Source organism: Aedes aegypti, chromosome 3, assembly GCF_002204515.2.
Source record: "Aedes aegypti strain LVP_AGWG chromosome 3, AaegL5.0 Primary Assembly, whole genome shotgun sequence".
Lineage (NCBI taxonomy): Eukaryota > Metazoa > Arthropoda > Insecta > Diptera > Culicidae > Aedes > Aedes aegypti.
In genome coordinates this window covers 54727588-54743408 of record NC_035109.1, presented here as the reverse complement: position 1 = coordinate 54743408, position 15821 = coordinate 54727588, and the positions used below count along the sequence as shown (strand labels likewise).

At 39.1% G+C, this 15821-nt stretch overlaps 1 protein-coding gene across 1 annotated transcript in view; it reads right to left on the bottom strand.

The window, feature by feature from the left end:
* LOC5579909 overlaps nt 1-15821 on the bottom strand; it is a 419518-nt gene that overhangs the window by 367201 nt on the left and 36496 nt on the right. Inside the window, exon 2 of the mRNA XM_021849664.1 lies at nt 3724-4924. Coding sequence (XP_021705356.1) covers nt 3724-4614 — 891 coding nt within the window. The 5' untranslated portion in view covers nt 4615-4924. The remainder of the gene's footprint in view (nt 1-3723; nt 4925-15821) is intronic.

Here is a 15821-nt window from a genome sequence, read left to right as displayed (position 1 = left end):
ACGAAAACACCAGTTCACTTGCTTTGCTATGTCCTGGGATGTTCTAGGACGTCCAAACTGTCCTGAAGCACACTCTTTGAAATCTACAACCGTAACAGTAATTGTTTGGGTTAAAAACAATAACATTACAAATTCAAATAGAATCTACCAACCTCTGAGAATCTCAAGAGCTATTTTAAGAAACGTTTGGGATATTCCAGGCCATCCAAATTACCCAGGAGTTCAGAACTTCAGGTCTACACTTGTTCCAGTAGTTATTCTCGCTAAACTGAATGAAGTTATGTAATCTACAATGTTTACTTAACCTTGTCACGGATCAAAAGGCTACTTCAAGAAACGTTTGAGGTATTCCAGGCCCTCCAAATTACCCTGGAAATTTGAATTTCATGTCTACATTTGTTCCAGTAGTATTTCTTGCTAAACTGGGTGAAGTTATATAATCTACCATGTTCACTGAACTTTCGCACGAATCAATAGGATGTTTTAAAGAACGTTTGGAGTATTCCGAGCCCTCCAAATTACCCTGAAGTTCAGATCTTTAGGGCTACACTTATTCCAGAAATTTATCTCGCTAAACTGAGTGAATTTATAAAATCTTTCCTGTTCACTAAACCTTCTCATGCATCAATAGGCTGTTTCTAGGAACGTTTGGGATATTATAGGTGCTCCAAATTACCCTGACCTTCAGAACTTCAGGTCTACTATTTTTCCAGTAATATTTCCTTCTAAACTGAGTGAAGTTATATAATCTACCATGTTCACTGAACCTTCTCACAGACCAATTGGCTATTTCAAGGAACGTTGGTGATATTTCAGGCCCTCCAATTTACCCTGGATTTCAGAACTTCAGGTCTACCCTTGTTCCAGTAACTTTTCTCGCTAAAGTGACCAAAGTTTTCCCTTTGGGTCCGGCACGGTCATTTATGACCGCAGTCGGAAAATGGCTGTATAAAAAGAGCCAATGAATAAAATTTACTGTCTTCGGAAAAGTCCTTGCAAATGTACTTCCCTGTCAGGGAAAAATTTTAGGTGTATGCCTCAATGTCCTACTTGGCAACCTAGAACATCCTGAACATGCAGAAGTCTGACAAATAGAATAATCTGTATAAAAGTAGCTTAAAATGCCTTTTGTAAATACAATTGATGTTCCTACTTGGTAATACATACCTATTATGTCAAGATAAACGGTGCTTCACATGCCTTTTCATGTCTTGGGATATTCTACGACGTTCAGACTATCCCGAAGCTCAATTCTCGAAATTTACAGCAGTAGTTGCTTGCGCTAGAAATAATTAGCGATGCCAGATTTCTTTGGAAATCATTCCGTAGACGAAAAGTGATATGCGGGGTGAGAGATCCCCGGCAGTGCTATTCCGTAGAATAATGAGAATTTCCGTAGCTTTCTGTAGAAAATATACATTTTCCGTAGAATTATCTTACGGATCCGTAGAAAGTGCTCAATTCCGTAGATCTACGGAAATTTCCGTAGATCTGGCAACGCCGCAAATAATAATATTTTCAACTCAAACGGAATCTATTGACCTCTGAGAATCTCAAAAGCTTTTCCAAACTATCCTGGAGCTCAGAACTTCAAATCTGCCCTTGTGGCAGTGTTTTTTTTTTTTTCGCTAAATAGAGTTCCGTTATATAATCTACCACGTTATATAGGGCCCCCATAGCCGAAGCTGTAAAGACGCGGGTATTCATCATGACCATGCTGATGGTTCCGGGTTCGATTCCCGGTCGGATGTAACATGAGCTTCTCAAGAGTGTTATGTCTGTTTGTCTGTGACAGTACAGTAGTGACGCCTCTACACGGATAGTCATGTTGCACGATTGCAAAAAAGAAGTAGAGATTTGTATGACGATTACCGGATCTTTTCGTAAAGGAAAGAGTCTTGACTTCCTTGGGCACAGAGTATGGGCGCATGCCTGCCATACGATATATCCATGCAAAAAGGTCATTAGCTGAGAAAGATCTCAGGTAATAAATGTGGAAGTGCTAAACTAACACTAAGCTGAGAAGCCAGCTTCCTCCTAGTGGAAACGATATGCCAAGAAAAAAAAAAGATTCGTCGACAAACACATATATTCAAAACGTGTTTCTACTCGTTTACGCATTTAGACTCTACTGACGTTTTCACAAATTGTTCTCAAACAAAAAGGTGAAAAGCAGGGGGGTTGAAAATAGTATATTTTTACGTGACATAATATATGGATGCTTCCCAATAGATGTCGCTAATTATGACTGGAAACTTTGTCGAATACACCATGTTTCGGAAGTGCTTCGTTTCGTGGTTATTAATTTATTACCACTAAATCCTGACTCTCATCGCGTTGTAGATCTTATGTACTGAACATCCCGACAAGTTAGATAATCTAGAACATTCGAAATGATCTGATAATATTTGCTGATCACTCAGAAGGTTCAGAATTACAGTAGATTACAGTTCATCACCTTGTATGATGAACAAGGTTGTTATTACAAGCATAGACTTCAAGTTATGAACTCAAGAGCAGTTTGGAAGACCTAGCACCTCCCAAAAAAATATGTGTCATCATTTCTTGTTATGTTTAGCATTTTGAGCACCAAAACTATTGAAAGGCGTTCAAAAAACTGTATAATAGTTCTTGGAAAAAATCAGGCCCCAAAGGGTTAAACAACTTTGGCGAAGACACCATCTTTCTAAGTGGACAGGCTCCTGAGATATTTGCAGAACAAAACTCACATGCACACTAGCGCCCCCTGGTCACTATGGGCGATCAAATGACCAATAATAAAAAATGACTTGTTCTGATAGGTTTTTCTTGTACATCATTTCATAGTAAACACTTCTATTAAGATATTTTATATTTTGTTTGATACAGTATGTCAAAGTTAGAGTTTTTAAGAAAAATGGCGAACTCAGAGCAAACACAAGTTACACATTCAATACAATATTCTGCATAACCGAAATATTTTGTACAGATCTTTTTACACTGTCCGAAAGCTTATTCAAAAAGCTTTTTTAGAAAAAATAAATGAAATAAAAATTTGTATTACAAGGTCGGAAAAATGCGGGGAGTGATTCAAATGCCGAAAACTGTGTTCAATCTGTCTCATATTCCGAACACCTTGACTCAATTCCGAACAGCACGAATAAATCGTTTTCAAAAGAAAAATTTCGCAAGTTAATTTATCTGAGTTGGTTCTGCTGGTCTCCAAGTAGAGAATCATAGCTACTCCCGATGTATAAAATCGACTGGAAGCCGTTAAAATTGAATTGCAATCGACTGCTGTTTTCTTGTAATTTGATGACATATTTCAATTAAACATTTCAACCAAACCGCCATACAAAAACCGAGTGTTCGGAATATGAGTCTGTTCGGAATTTGAGACAAAACGGTATTTCATGTAGAACATGAAAAACCAAAGGTGTTGTGCAAAGTACAAAACTTGGCTACTTGAGTGGATATTTGAGATTGGAAATCTTTGAATATCTATTGGGAATTCTTTCAGAACCCATAGCAAACAATTATAAGTTCTAGCCAGAAAATCAAATCCCAGTTCTATCTGAAAAATCACATCTGTGTATTTTGGAGAATTTAATATACCAGGAACTTCATTAGATCTAGAAGTCAGCCAAGTTAGCTTTGAATTCAGATGATCATTACTCCAGAATATCCAGAAGTTGATATAGTTTCCCAAATCTATATACAAATAACCTTCCCAAGGTCCCTTACCTTATCTTTATTGTTGCTTCCGGGCACGTTGGTCGCGTTGGCCACTGCTGCTGCGGCGGCTGCCATATTGCTGCTACTGCTGGCCGGATTGGTGGTCAAGGTCGATGTGATGGCTGCCGACGACGAGGACGTGGATGCCGACGAGGAGGACGAGGACAGTGGCGAAGAGGACAGCGGAGACGTTGCCGACGGAGAGTTTGTCACCGTGAACTTGTTGACGTTCGTTGCGGTCAGGGTGCTACCGAAGTCCTGCTGTTGCTTGTTCGGGCCGTTCTTGTTGTTGCCGTTTTTGTTCTTGTTCTTGTTGCCCTTGTGGACGAGCCGTCGGGGAGTACTGCTGCGAACGGGGGCCGCACTGGTGGGTTCCTCGTGCGCTCGCTCGGTAGATCCGGAGAATCCGAACGAGCTGGTGGTAGTCGTAGAGATCGAGCTGGATGCTTTAAGTGGGGTTGTTCTACCTTCAATGTTTTCAACCGCTTCGCTCGTTTCCTTAGCAGTCTCCCTCATGTCCTTGGTGACCTCGGTGATTTCGGCAATCGGCGAGGTTGGGCTAGTCTCTTCCGGGGTTTCCACGGGAGTTTCCGCCGGAGGTTCCTCGTCTCCAACGTCCCTCTTCCGCCTCCAATTGCTCCCGAAGGTATGCGCCTGAAGATCGCTAAGCAGCTTTGCGTACTGCGGATTGTTCAGAAAGAGTTGATCGATCGAAAAGAAGTCGTATCCATCGTCATTAGCCTTCTGTTCGGCATCGGCTCCATATAGGGCTGCAGCCATGGGCTTCTGCTCTTCCGAGGCCGCCGGTGCAGGTTCCGTTTGATCTTCGGCATGGACCACGACGGCCAGCCACACTACAGCTATCGACGCCACTAGAAACCGCATTCTGCTGCAATTCATCTCCGTTGCGCAATTGTAATTGCAAATTTTGAGCCCCTCGGTTGGACGACTCTCCGGAATGGAAGGCAGAAAACAATTGCCCTTTGTGTTGTAACGAAAGTTTTTAACGATTTTCGGAGTACTTATTCCGGGATGAGAGTGGTGCTCGTTAAGGGCGAGATTAAACGTGGAATGCAAGAGGGCTCTTTTATTTTAAAAATGTAGCTTTTAAAATGAAAGACACTAAACGGGTAGGAGAGGTGATCATGTACTAGCTCATCACACTACGGGTCATTTCTCCATCCGTTGCGAGGGGGGTTGCGAAGTGCGTCTGAAAGTGAGAAGAAGGCGAAAGAAATGAATGGTTTGCGGGGAATCTTCGTTGAGGGGAGGTATTTTCCTCCCGGGTGGGAATTTAATTAACGCGTTTATGGGCGCGTGAGACTTTACGACGGTTCCCTCCGAGAGTTATACGATGTGAAATAATCACGGTCAAGTGCGAAGATTGTTGTTTTCGTCGCGTTTAAAAGGCTTGATGGATAATGAATCAGTGTTTCTCTGACGGGGGACTCATGTTGGAGGCGACGATAAGGGTGTGAATTGTCGTTAAACGGATTAAAGCGGGAGAAATTTGTATTTTGTCTAGATTTTGATCGCAATTTTTTGCTAGGTCATGTTGAAAGTCTGGGATTGTCGCAAATCATCAGTACCACAAGTTGGCAAAATAATATTTTTTACCTTTATTTTGAAGACTGTTTTCTTACTAATGTATGATTTTGTTCAACGGTAATTAAAGGTTTATTTAACGTTCCACGTCACAACGAGGTTGGGACACTGCAAATAAGAAAAATCTTTTTTTAACTGAACACCATAAGTAGAGTAAAGTGGGGAAAAAGTTTATTTTTTAGATTTGTAGCTGAATTCAAAACAAATAATATAAATGTCAAGATAATTCCAATGCTGTTCAAGTAATAAACTTTCACTCCAAATATAATAGAAATCGATTGAGATTTGGAATAGTTATTGCCATTTGTTGGTACGTATAAATTATATATTTCGGTCAAACTTTATTTACATGGAACAAAATAATGAAATTATTCATTCTATTTTTTATGTTGAGACGTAGCTAGGCCTATTGTAACGGTGTTTAATGGTTTTTTTTTTTTAGCAAAAATGCAATGTGTCAATGGATTTGTAGCAAAATGAACATCAGTTTTGGCAGTCATAAAAGTATCTATTTTTTGTGTTTGAAGTCAGCGAACTTTTGCCTCACACAAGTTTTGAATTCTTGCCCCACTGGTGGGGCAAAAGTTTGTTTAAGACAATCAGTTTTAAAACTGTAATAACAAAAAATGGGTAGTCACGCTGACACCAGTTTGTTCTGCTTAATTATTGTCAATAGGTTGAAGGTTTACAATTTACAGTTAAGCTTTTATTGCACAGTTCGAGCGAAACGTGTAAATTTCTGAGACGTTGCTCAGTAATGCTTCAGAATGTATATAGAAGTACAAAAATGGTAAATTGACAAAAAAGATAGGTAAATAACTGTGAAAGTGCTCATTGAGCTGAAAAACAGGCCCTGTTCCAAAAAGAAGAAAAAGATTTTTTTGAAAGAAAAGCTGGCTTATGGGAGAGGGGAAAGTATACGATGGAAATTTTACCGACAAATTTTACCTACCGATAATTAGGCAGCGTCCATTTATTACGTAACGCTAAAATTGATATTTTTTGATCCCCTCCCCCCCCCCCTCCGTTTTGTTTTTTGTATGAAAAATTTCAAATTTTTGTATGAGCCGTAACGCTCAAACCTACTCCCACCTCCCCCTAGAGCGTTACGTAATTTGTGGATGCCGCCTTACCAGTTTTCATTAGGAACGCATGCATGATTGATTAATCTTTTATTATAGTATCGTCAACATTTTTTGCACGCATAACAAGCTACTGCACCGTATTTCATACTATTCGGGATAGTGACCCATTCGGGGTAGTGGCATTCAGGGTAATGGGGTGGAGCCTTCAAAAGTGAATCAAGTAACCATCAGATTTTCATTCAACATGCAAAAACATGATTCTTTTCTGTGAATTTCATGACATTTCATATGTGGAATCAAAAGATAGAGTGATTTGTGTTTTTAGGATATAGTTGGGTAAAAAGGTCCAATTACGAAAGCCTATCGTAAATGACTTAATCACAAAAGTGAATCAAATCTTTTGATCGATCCAGTTACTCATTTGAAAAAAAAAAAAAATATAACAAAATAGTGTACATCACATAAGAAGCAAAAGATGTAACAGTTTTTGAATGAGAGATACTTCATATAGCTACATCAATCACTTATTTATGTCTGCGCACTTAAAAAAAAAAAACATTTATTATTTACTAAACTTACCTCACATGTGCCTGGTATATTTAAGCAAGTAAAATTACCTAAATGTTAGTGACAAATGACTAAACTTGTTTTTGAGTTCACATACCATCAACATTACTTCATTTAATTTGTTACATCGAGTTTTCCTTTACTTTGATGTATTTCTTTGCTATGAAAGCCTTACTCAAAATTATAACTCCTGGTTAATCTTAAGGCTCATTTTCAGAAAATTCGGTACTCCATGAATTGTGACTCTTTTGAAAAGTGTTATTTCATATCGCAACTTACAGATTACGACACGAGATACAGATACGTACAAAATATATCTCAGTGAGCGAGTCTCATGAGTCTTGTCGTGAGGCTCGTCATATGCGCTTACTAGGAGTACATTTATGCAGTTATGTTTGCCTAGTACAGTAACTCCACAGGAAACATACGGCTTCGGTTTATGCCAGTTGTCACCAAAGTGCGGGTCGCGGGCCGAACCTGATTGCTGTATCTCTTAAATCTGGTATGTTCCGCATTTTTTTTTTCTTCGAAATACTGTTCTACTCCATAAAATATTAAGAACATCAAACTCAAAAACTAGCCATTATTAGAAATAAAAATTGTTGAAAAAACAGGGCTGAGGATCACTGGTCAATGCCTATGCTTCTTCGGTGGCCAGCACAAGTTATTCAATTCAACTCCAAGAATCAGAACCGCGTCGTTTCTTTTAAACTTGCTTCTGAAATTTTCGCATGCGAGTCTCAAATGCGTTGTCACATTGAGATTTTCTCATGAGACGGCGCATGAACCAGTGCAGATGTTATCGTACATTGCTACATGAGGTCTAAAAATATGTGTCTCGCCTAAGACGAGACTCGCAAGGGACCGACCTTTTTCTGTGAATATTGATTTTTTCCTTATTCCACGCTGTGGTAATATCAATCATGCGCAAGTTGTTCAAACCCTAACATGAATATCTCAGCAAAAAATATTGCGTTTGCATCACACCGAAGCCTTTTAAGTGAAATTTCGTGCCAGCAAACATAGCACACATTAGAAATAACTAGTCTTGTATTCATATTTATCAACATCTTTGGAAAAACTGCTCCGCTGACTGAGGTTTTTAATAACAGTTTATTCTGAATACAATATTTTTCACATTTTCAGTCATAAAAACGGTTGGCTGCATTTGACGTTTCGTGACAGCGGAATCTGGGCCGCATATGACGTTAATATTTTTCTTTTTTCCGAGTCTCTCCATTGACTTACCATCGGTGTACTAAAATCACTCGTTCCGAGAATTGTGACACGCATGCTCCTCACGTGTTCTTAGTACACGAGATTTTAGTATACCGATAGATAAGTCAATGGTCTTATTCACTGGTGTACTGAACCAACTCGTTTGAAGAATTTTGACACTAGAGTGGGTCTAGATCACCTGGAGATCAAACGAGAGCGTGTCCCGCTCAAGTGTCACAATTCTCAGACCGAGTAAATTTAGTACAAAGGTGGATTAGACCATAGCACGTGCTCACATTTGAAAAGGGTACATCGATATTGGTAAACAATGGCTTTGTACGACACTGTTGAGCCCAATTCAAATCGATCACGCCCACCAATACTACTATCAGGAAGAGCTAACATTAATCATACTGATAATGGTGTTAGTTTGCGTGGGCGGGCTAAAAAGGGCTCGACAGCAACGTTAATCAAAGTTTACCAAATGTTCGGATGAGATATCATAAGAACAAGGCAAGAATGTTGAGAACTCGTATTATATTTCAAGATTGAAACAAAAAACGTACTGGAAGCTTAAGGCTAAAACCAAAGAATCTGATCTTAGATTGTAATCGGATATGAATGTCATTTGGGGGGTCTGTAGCCTTGAGATTACGCTTTCGCTTCATAAGCGGAAGGTCATGGGTTCGATTCCCAGCCCCTCCACAAAAAAACCGTCCAGCCACCAGAAGACGCCTCACGGAGGACCGTGCTTTGGGGAGCACATCCATCCTCCGTCAGTATCAGATGGTGACTGAGACAAACTGACCCTCTTCGCAGGCAGCTAGCCTCACTAATAGCAGAGCTCTCTCCTACCTGCTCGGTGTGAGAATAAAAGAGTAGGAGAGAGTGAAACTAGATGTAAATATAGATAAGTTGAAAATAGATCTGTATCGATAAAGAAGGTACAGATCAACTGAGTCCGGCACAGTAGTGGCCACGAGCACAAAGTGCCTATGAAAAAAAAAAAAGTTGATTCAGTGTTATCTGTTAGGGGAACGAGGGTAATTTGCCCATAGAGGGCAAAACGCACCACCCTTGATATAAACGAGCGATGTGTTTTAGAATTCTTTTTTTTTACCCTTGATTATAGAAAATGGATAAAAAACTTTTCTCAATATGTTTTTATGTGTTTTATTTATTGTAAAAGTCTTCAACAAAACTAGCTATGCTACAGACTAGAGCTTATGCGCTAATTCTTAATCTTAACACATTTTTGGACAATTTAAAGTCAAACAAGTGGTACACTTCATTAAAACGTTGACAACACATATTTAGAGGGTAATTCTGCCCATACTTTGTTCGATGCATGGTCCTTCTGAAGAAATAGTAGGAAACGTATTTAAACCGTTTTCGCTGTTTTTGTTGTAATCTTGTGCGATTTTCAAAGTCATTTTTTTGCTCGATAAATAACCAAATTTCTGAAACTATCACCAAGAACCAATTTGTGCACTGTCATCGTTTGTATTACATGCAAAAAATGTGTTAAAATTGTCCTTAAAAAGCTTATAGAAGGAACTAAACTTTAATCCACTCGTGGAGGCAAAACGCCCACCCTATTTCTTAACACCAGAACAGCTGTTTGAATTAAAATTCTACCAAACGTAGGGTAACTGGGGGTAAAACGCGCCCTCTAAGGAAGGAAGCGTTTTTAGCTATGAAAAACATTATTATAAGCCATTTTTATTCATTATCTCATAAACAAACATGTTTTCTATCAAATAGTAGAAACAGCCATCCATTTTTTTTTTCTGGAGTTAATAAATCAATTTTTACAAAATGCTTGCTTATCTGCATTTTTATTTTTTGCGGGGTAAAACGCACCACCTGATCTCGGCGTTAGTCGTTCGAGCGCACGCATGCGCAATAGCCTGGGACACGGTTATACGAAAAATTTAGATTCTCGCTCCAGTCCACTTTTTGGATTGCATTTAGGTCCCATAACAACTGTGCAAAATTTCAGCGCGATCGGAGAAACTATATTTTAGCGCCAGCCGTTCAAAGTTTGTATGGGATTTACTATAGGAAAACTTACTTTTGCAAAGAAAAATCGACAGAGGTGGCCCAGTGACCTCTATAAAAATTCTGAACACAGACCTCGATAGGTATTTTTACGATGAACAACATTGCCGAAGACCGCAAAGTAATCCGATGCTTGTGAAAAAAGTTATTAAGCATAGACTATTCGGAAATTTTGCCCGATTTTGTTATTATTGTTATTCCTTTACGTGTTAATCAACGTCGCCTTGCCAATTGGTTTTCATTGAATAACTTTTTTCACAAGTGTTGGGTTGTTTCGCGGTCTTCGGCAATATTCTTCATCTTAAAAATACCTATCGAGGTCTGTGTTCAGAATTTTTATAGAGGTCAATGGGCGACCTCTGGCGATTTTTCTTTGCAAAAGTAAGTTTTCCTATAGTAAATCCCATACAAACTTTGAACGGCTGGCGCTAAAATATAGTTTCTCCGATCGAGCTGAAATTTTGCACAGTTGTTATGGGACCTAAATGCAATCCAGAAAGTCGACTGGAGCGAGAATCTAAATTTTGTCCCACACTAATGCGCAATCATGCTTGCAAATACGTTGCATATATTAGGGCATTTGATCAGATGTTATTGTTCGATTTTAGTATACCTGCTGATTCGAAAAATGTGCATTTGTAAGGTTCGAATTGGCACGTAACTACATCGTGCCATTACGTTTGGAATTTGAATTCAAACGGCTGTTTCGGTGTTATGAAATAGGTGTGGCCGTTTTGCCCCACGAGTTGATTAAAGTTTAAGTCCTTCAATACGCTTTTTAAGGTTGAATTCAACTTTTTTTTCGCATGCAATACAAACTATGGGAGTGCACAAGTCGATTCTCGGTGATAGTTTCAAAAGTTTTGTTGTTTATCAGCCTGAAATATGGCCTAGAAAATAACACAAAATAACAACGAAAACAGCGAAACAGTTTTTCACGATTTATGCCAGGAAAACACTTAAAAATATATCTAAAGAACCATTTTAATACATTTTCCATTATCTCGGGTGAAATACAGCGTCCCAAAGCACGTCGTTCGTTCAAAACAAGGGTGGCGCGTTTTACCCCAACGGCGCATTTTACACCCAGTTCCCCTAAATGCCACGTTGAAGTTATGCGCAAAGTGGAACATTACAAAAGCACTTTTTTTCCGCATAAGCTTGTATACTAAGGGTTCATTCACAAATTTCATAACGCTGTAACGAGTTGGTGGGTGTTCTAAAAATGTGACAGCTCATACAAAAATTGAAAAATATACATACAAAATGCTTTACTAGGGGGTGGATGGAGGTCAAAAATGGTTATTTTCAGTGTTATGAAATTTGGGAAAGAACCCAAAGGGGCGTAAGACAATCAAAAATAATGTGTATGGCGCGTAAGAAATCTCGAACCGAAACTGAAACAACCTATCTTATGACAGACCTTGCTTGTATACATTTGCACTGCGAAATTGTATGCGAGATTCGACTGTGATAATAAGAAATTTGGGGTAAGTCTAAATGGGTGCAAAAGTCGCAATACTATATTTTAATTTCATGTAAACATTATTGAAAACAGTGTTTTATACAAATTTGGCGACCTGTAGCTTAAAATTGTAACGTGCTCGATCATTTCTTGGAACGGCATCAGAAACACAAACCTCAAATCTGCTAGATACACACTATTTGATCTTCAAGATACGCCAAATTGTCATTTTTATTACGCTGTATTGGATGTTCAAATAACAATACTTGTTCGAAAGAAGTTAACTGTTTTGGAATAAACTGATTGCATAGAATGGCCGATAATTTCTCCATTTTCACCACAAATAGAAAAAAACATTGTCATCAATAATTATAAAATTACCCTTTTTCTCTTTCCTGGGAAATTGAGAGAATTTCCCACCCGAATAAATCCTTAAACCAGTGGGATTCGAACCCACGACCCTCAGCTCAAAAGCTGCGCGTTCACCGTTACGGCTATTTGGGCCACTTAAAAAATCTTCTACAAGTTTTTTTTAATTTTTTAATTAATTTTTCTCATAAATCAAACCGCTTTACCCGATTTCAGATCAGACATATGTGGAACACTTTGAAAAACCAGTTCACCGCATTATAAGATAGAAATCTTACCAATCCTATTCATTTTTTTAGGAATAGCATAGAAAATTTACTGCCCTCTTATCATTGAAATATTAAAGCCATGGGAACTTTTTTTTGCTGAAAACAAAAAAAAAAATCCAATTTACGTCAGCCATGCAATCTGCAACTATGAACTAAATTTTGCTGCAGATAAAAACAAATCAACAAAAGCGCTGCAATCGTTCACACCACTCAAAGATCAAAATTGGTTTCCATCAATCTCTCCGATTCAAATGAAAAATTATCCGAAACCGAAAGTGGGCCAAACTATTGGAAACGAAATGCCATCCATTTGAATGGATGGAACGCATGGGTAAAACACAGTTCATATCCATAAATGCTAGAGCGCAGTAAGTACCAATCGCCCATTGCTCATCACAATAGCTTCCATAAGTCCAGAATCTATTGAGGCTTCTTCAGTGGACTTGAGGAAACGGATACCCCACCGTCCAGATTTGATTGGATTGCAACGGGGTATTTTTCTGCTGCTCTTTGCGAACCCATCCCCCCACCCCATTAGACAGAGCAGCTACTTATTCATAAATCATCATATGCTCGGTACAGCATTTTCGGGAAGAAACAATTTCGACAGGTGTTAATGGTCTGCCTGATCCCCCTCTCCGCGTCATTCCGCTCGTGTGTGTGTGTGGCCTCGTACAGTATTAGCATCTCGCGCAGCCCAAAATGAATTATGAACCGTAATTCTCGGAGATGTTCCGAGAAAGTCCAGTTTCTTACGAGTGGTGAGATGGCGTTGGAGAAATGCATCGTCATCGTTTGCTCTTAAGCTTAATCTGGGTCAGTGAGTATGTCTCATCGCTCAGAAGTTCGTTGAAAAGTCGTCAAGCTGTGGGGGCTCTATGGCTCGGGGTTCGCAGACACTTATGCACAATGGGATCATTCCAGGAAAAGGCGATCAAATTTTATAAGGACTGTTCATTTTGTAAAGTTGACAAAGCACTAATTTTTGACTCATTCATACGATTTTGGCCTACTTTATATGAAAATCCGTAAATCAACACAGAATTCTTTTAAGTTGAAATCTAGTGCTTTTTTCTTACTATTTTACGATGTTGTAATAATTAAAAAGCCACATAAATGATTAAATTTATTATTATAAATTTATTGAAAAATACGACAATCCATATAGTTCATTTAAAAAAAAGGGTTTTTTTTCTTCAAAAGCATCATGAATGAGAAGTCTCCCAAAATAATCAAGTTACTTTTTGAGCAACAGTTTTTTGATATCTTAATGACAACTTTCTTGGGAAACATGAAGAAGAATAACTATTCTTTACATTTCGTTTAAGACCCCTCAGAGGTTTTGATCGTCTTCTTCCAAAAATGGTCCCATTGTGCGACATCTTGGAGCCCTTGTCGGAGTGTCGCATTGCCATATCGTAAATTTTCAGCATTTTTCCGGCGGTTTATCCACAAGCATTGCGGAGCAACAGTGCCTGGGAGAAAAATTATCCCATAATGATCCAAGAGGGGGACGATTTGCGGTGCGGTGTGTAAAAATTTTAATGATGCTATGCCGTGAACGCGATTCTTCGCTGCTTGATGACAGAGAGAAATCCATCTTAACAATTGCGTTGACGACCCGCCGCAGTTTATCTCGGTGCGGGGTTAGCAGATATCAAAGAAGCACCAGTGGATGCCTAGTGTAAGCAGCAGGTGATCATTTTCATTGAGATTTACGTCAGAAGCGCAGGTCGCGAGCGTTAGAGTCATGAACGTTTTCTTGTATTCTTCAGTATGTACAGTTTGTAAAGCTGTTGGGAAGGTTTTTGGCAGTAGTTTGTTTCTGAGGGATTGTCAGAGGAAGTAAATGCAGAAAGCTGATATTACAAAGGCACTTAACTGCCCATAAAGGCATAACTGTCCCATATGGAATAAGTAGGCATTGAGAAAATAGCCCTCAAAGTTTGAAGTTTGTCTTCTCATACAAATGTTCATAATTTTTTAGTACATTTATACATGCCACATTCATATAACACCACCTCACAGATAACTCGTTTTGATTCTGTTGATCAGCAAAAAATATAAACTTGAACAGAATTGACGTTTAGCAGTTACTATTTGGATTCAAAGTTCATATAGAGACTGTTATGCCTTTATTTTTCAATATGGGACTGCATAAACTTCATATTTTTCCACAACTTTTTCGAACAAAGTGTGTAAATTTTTATATGTCTAGTAAAATATATGCTAAAACATGGATGTTGCGATGAAAAAAGGTATTGGCTCGAAAATCAATATGGGACAGTTATGCTTTTATGGGCAGTTAACTGTCGGATATGTTTTAGTTGATTTAGAGCACCAATATGGCTAGCTGTGACTCTATGATGGTTTTAGAAAGTCTTTTGTAGGTATATTAGTAATGAAAATTTTAAATTTTTGGTTCAACGTTCAAGAATTCGTCATCGTCAGGGTAGGAAAAATCTTCCAATTCATTCTACAGTAGTCAAGCAAAGCAAATCACAGTCAGCGAACCCAGTGAAACTCACGCCCATCGCTGTAGGCAAAAAGCCTTGAAAAAAGCAAAATACCGTTTGCTAAGGGCAACCCAAAATTATTGTAGAAAAATGTTCTACTTCCCGCTTTTAAAGCCTTCAATGACACTAATGATAGCATAGAATGATTTTTATTTCGCGGTTTGAACTGAGATTTTTCATCTATCTTAACAATGCAATTTTCTTTGATTGGCAGTCTTTCCTGTGTTCAAAAAAGGGTAAATCTCCGATGAAAATGTTATTGGTGATAATGCCAACAAGTTTCAGTGCAACTCGTATAAAAAACACACACACACACACACACACACACACACAATGGTAGCAGATGCCCAGCCTCCAAACGAGCGAGAGCAACGAAGTCCCAGTGGAGGTAGTGCAAATCAACCTCAACCACTGTGATACGGCACAACATCTTCTGCGGCAATCTGTTGCGGAACATAGATGCGATGTTGCGATAATTTCGGAGCCATACCAAATTCCACCCGGAGATGGAAACTGGATATCAGACGGAACCAAAACTGCAGCGATATGGACAGTGGGAAAATACCCCATTCAAGAAGTGGTGCACTGCGCAGATGAAGGATTCGTTATAGCCAAAATCAACGGTGTCTTCATCTGTAGTTGTTATGCACCTCCACGATGGACGATCGAACAGTTCAACCGGATGTTGGACAAACTGACGGAAGAGCTAACCGACCGAAGACCAGTGGTAGTAGCTGGAGACTTCAATGCTTGGGCGGTCGAATGGGGCAGCCGCCTCACGAACCCAAGGGGGAGCAGCCTTCTGGAGGCCCTAGCTAAGTTGAACGTCGATCTCGCCAATGACGGTACCACCACCACCTACCGTAAGGATGGTCGAGAGTCTATCATCGATGTCACTTTCTGCAGCCCAGGAATGATACGTGATATGAACTGGAGAGTATGCGAGGATTAC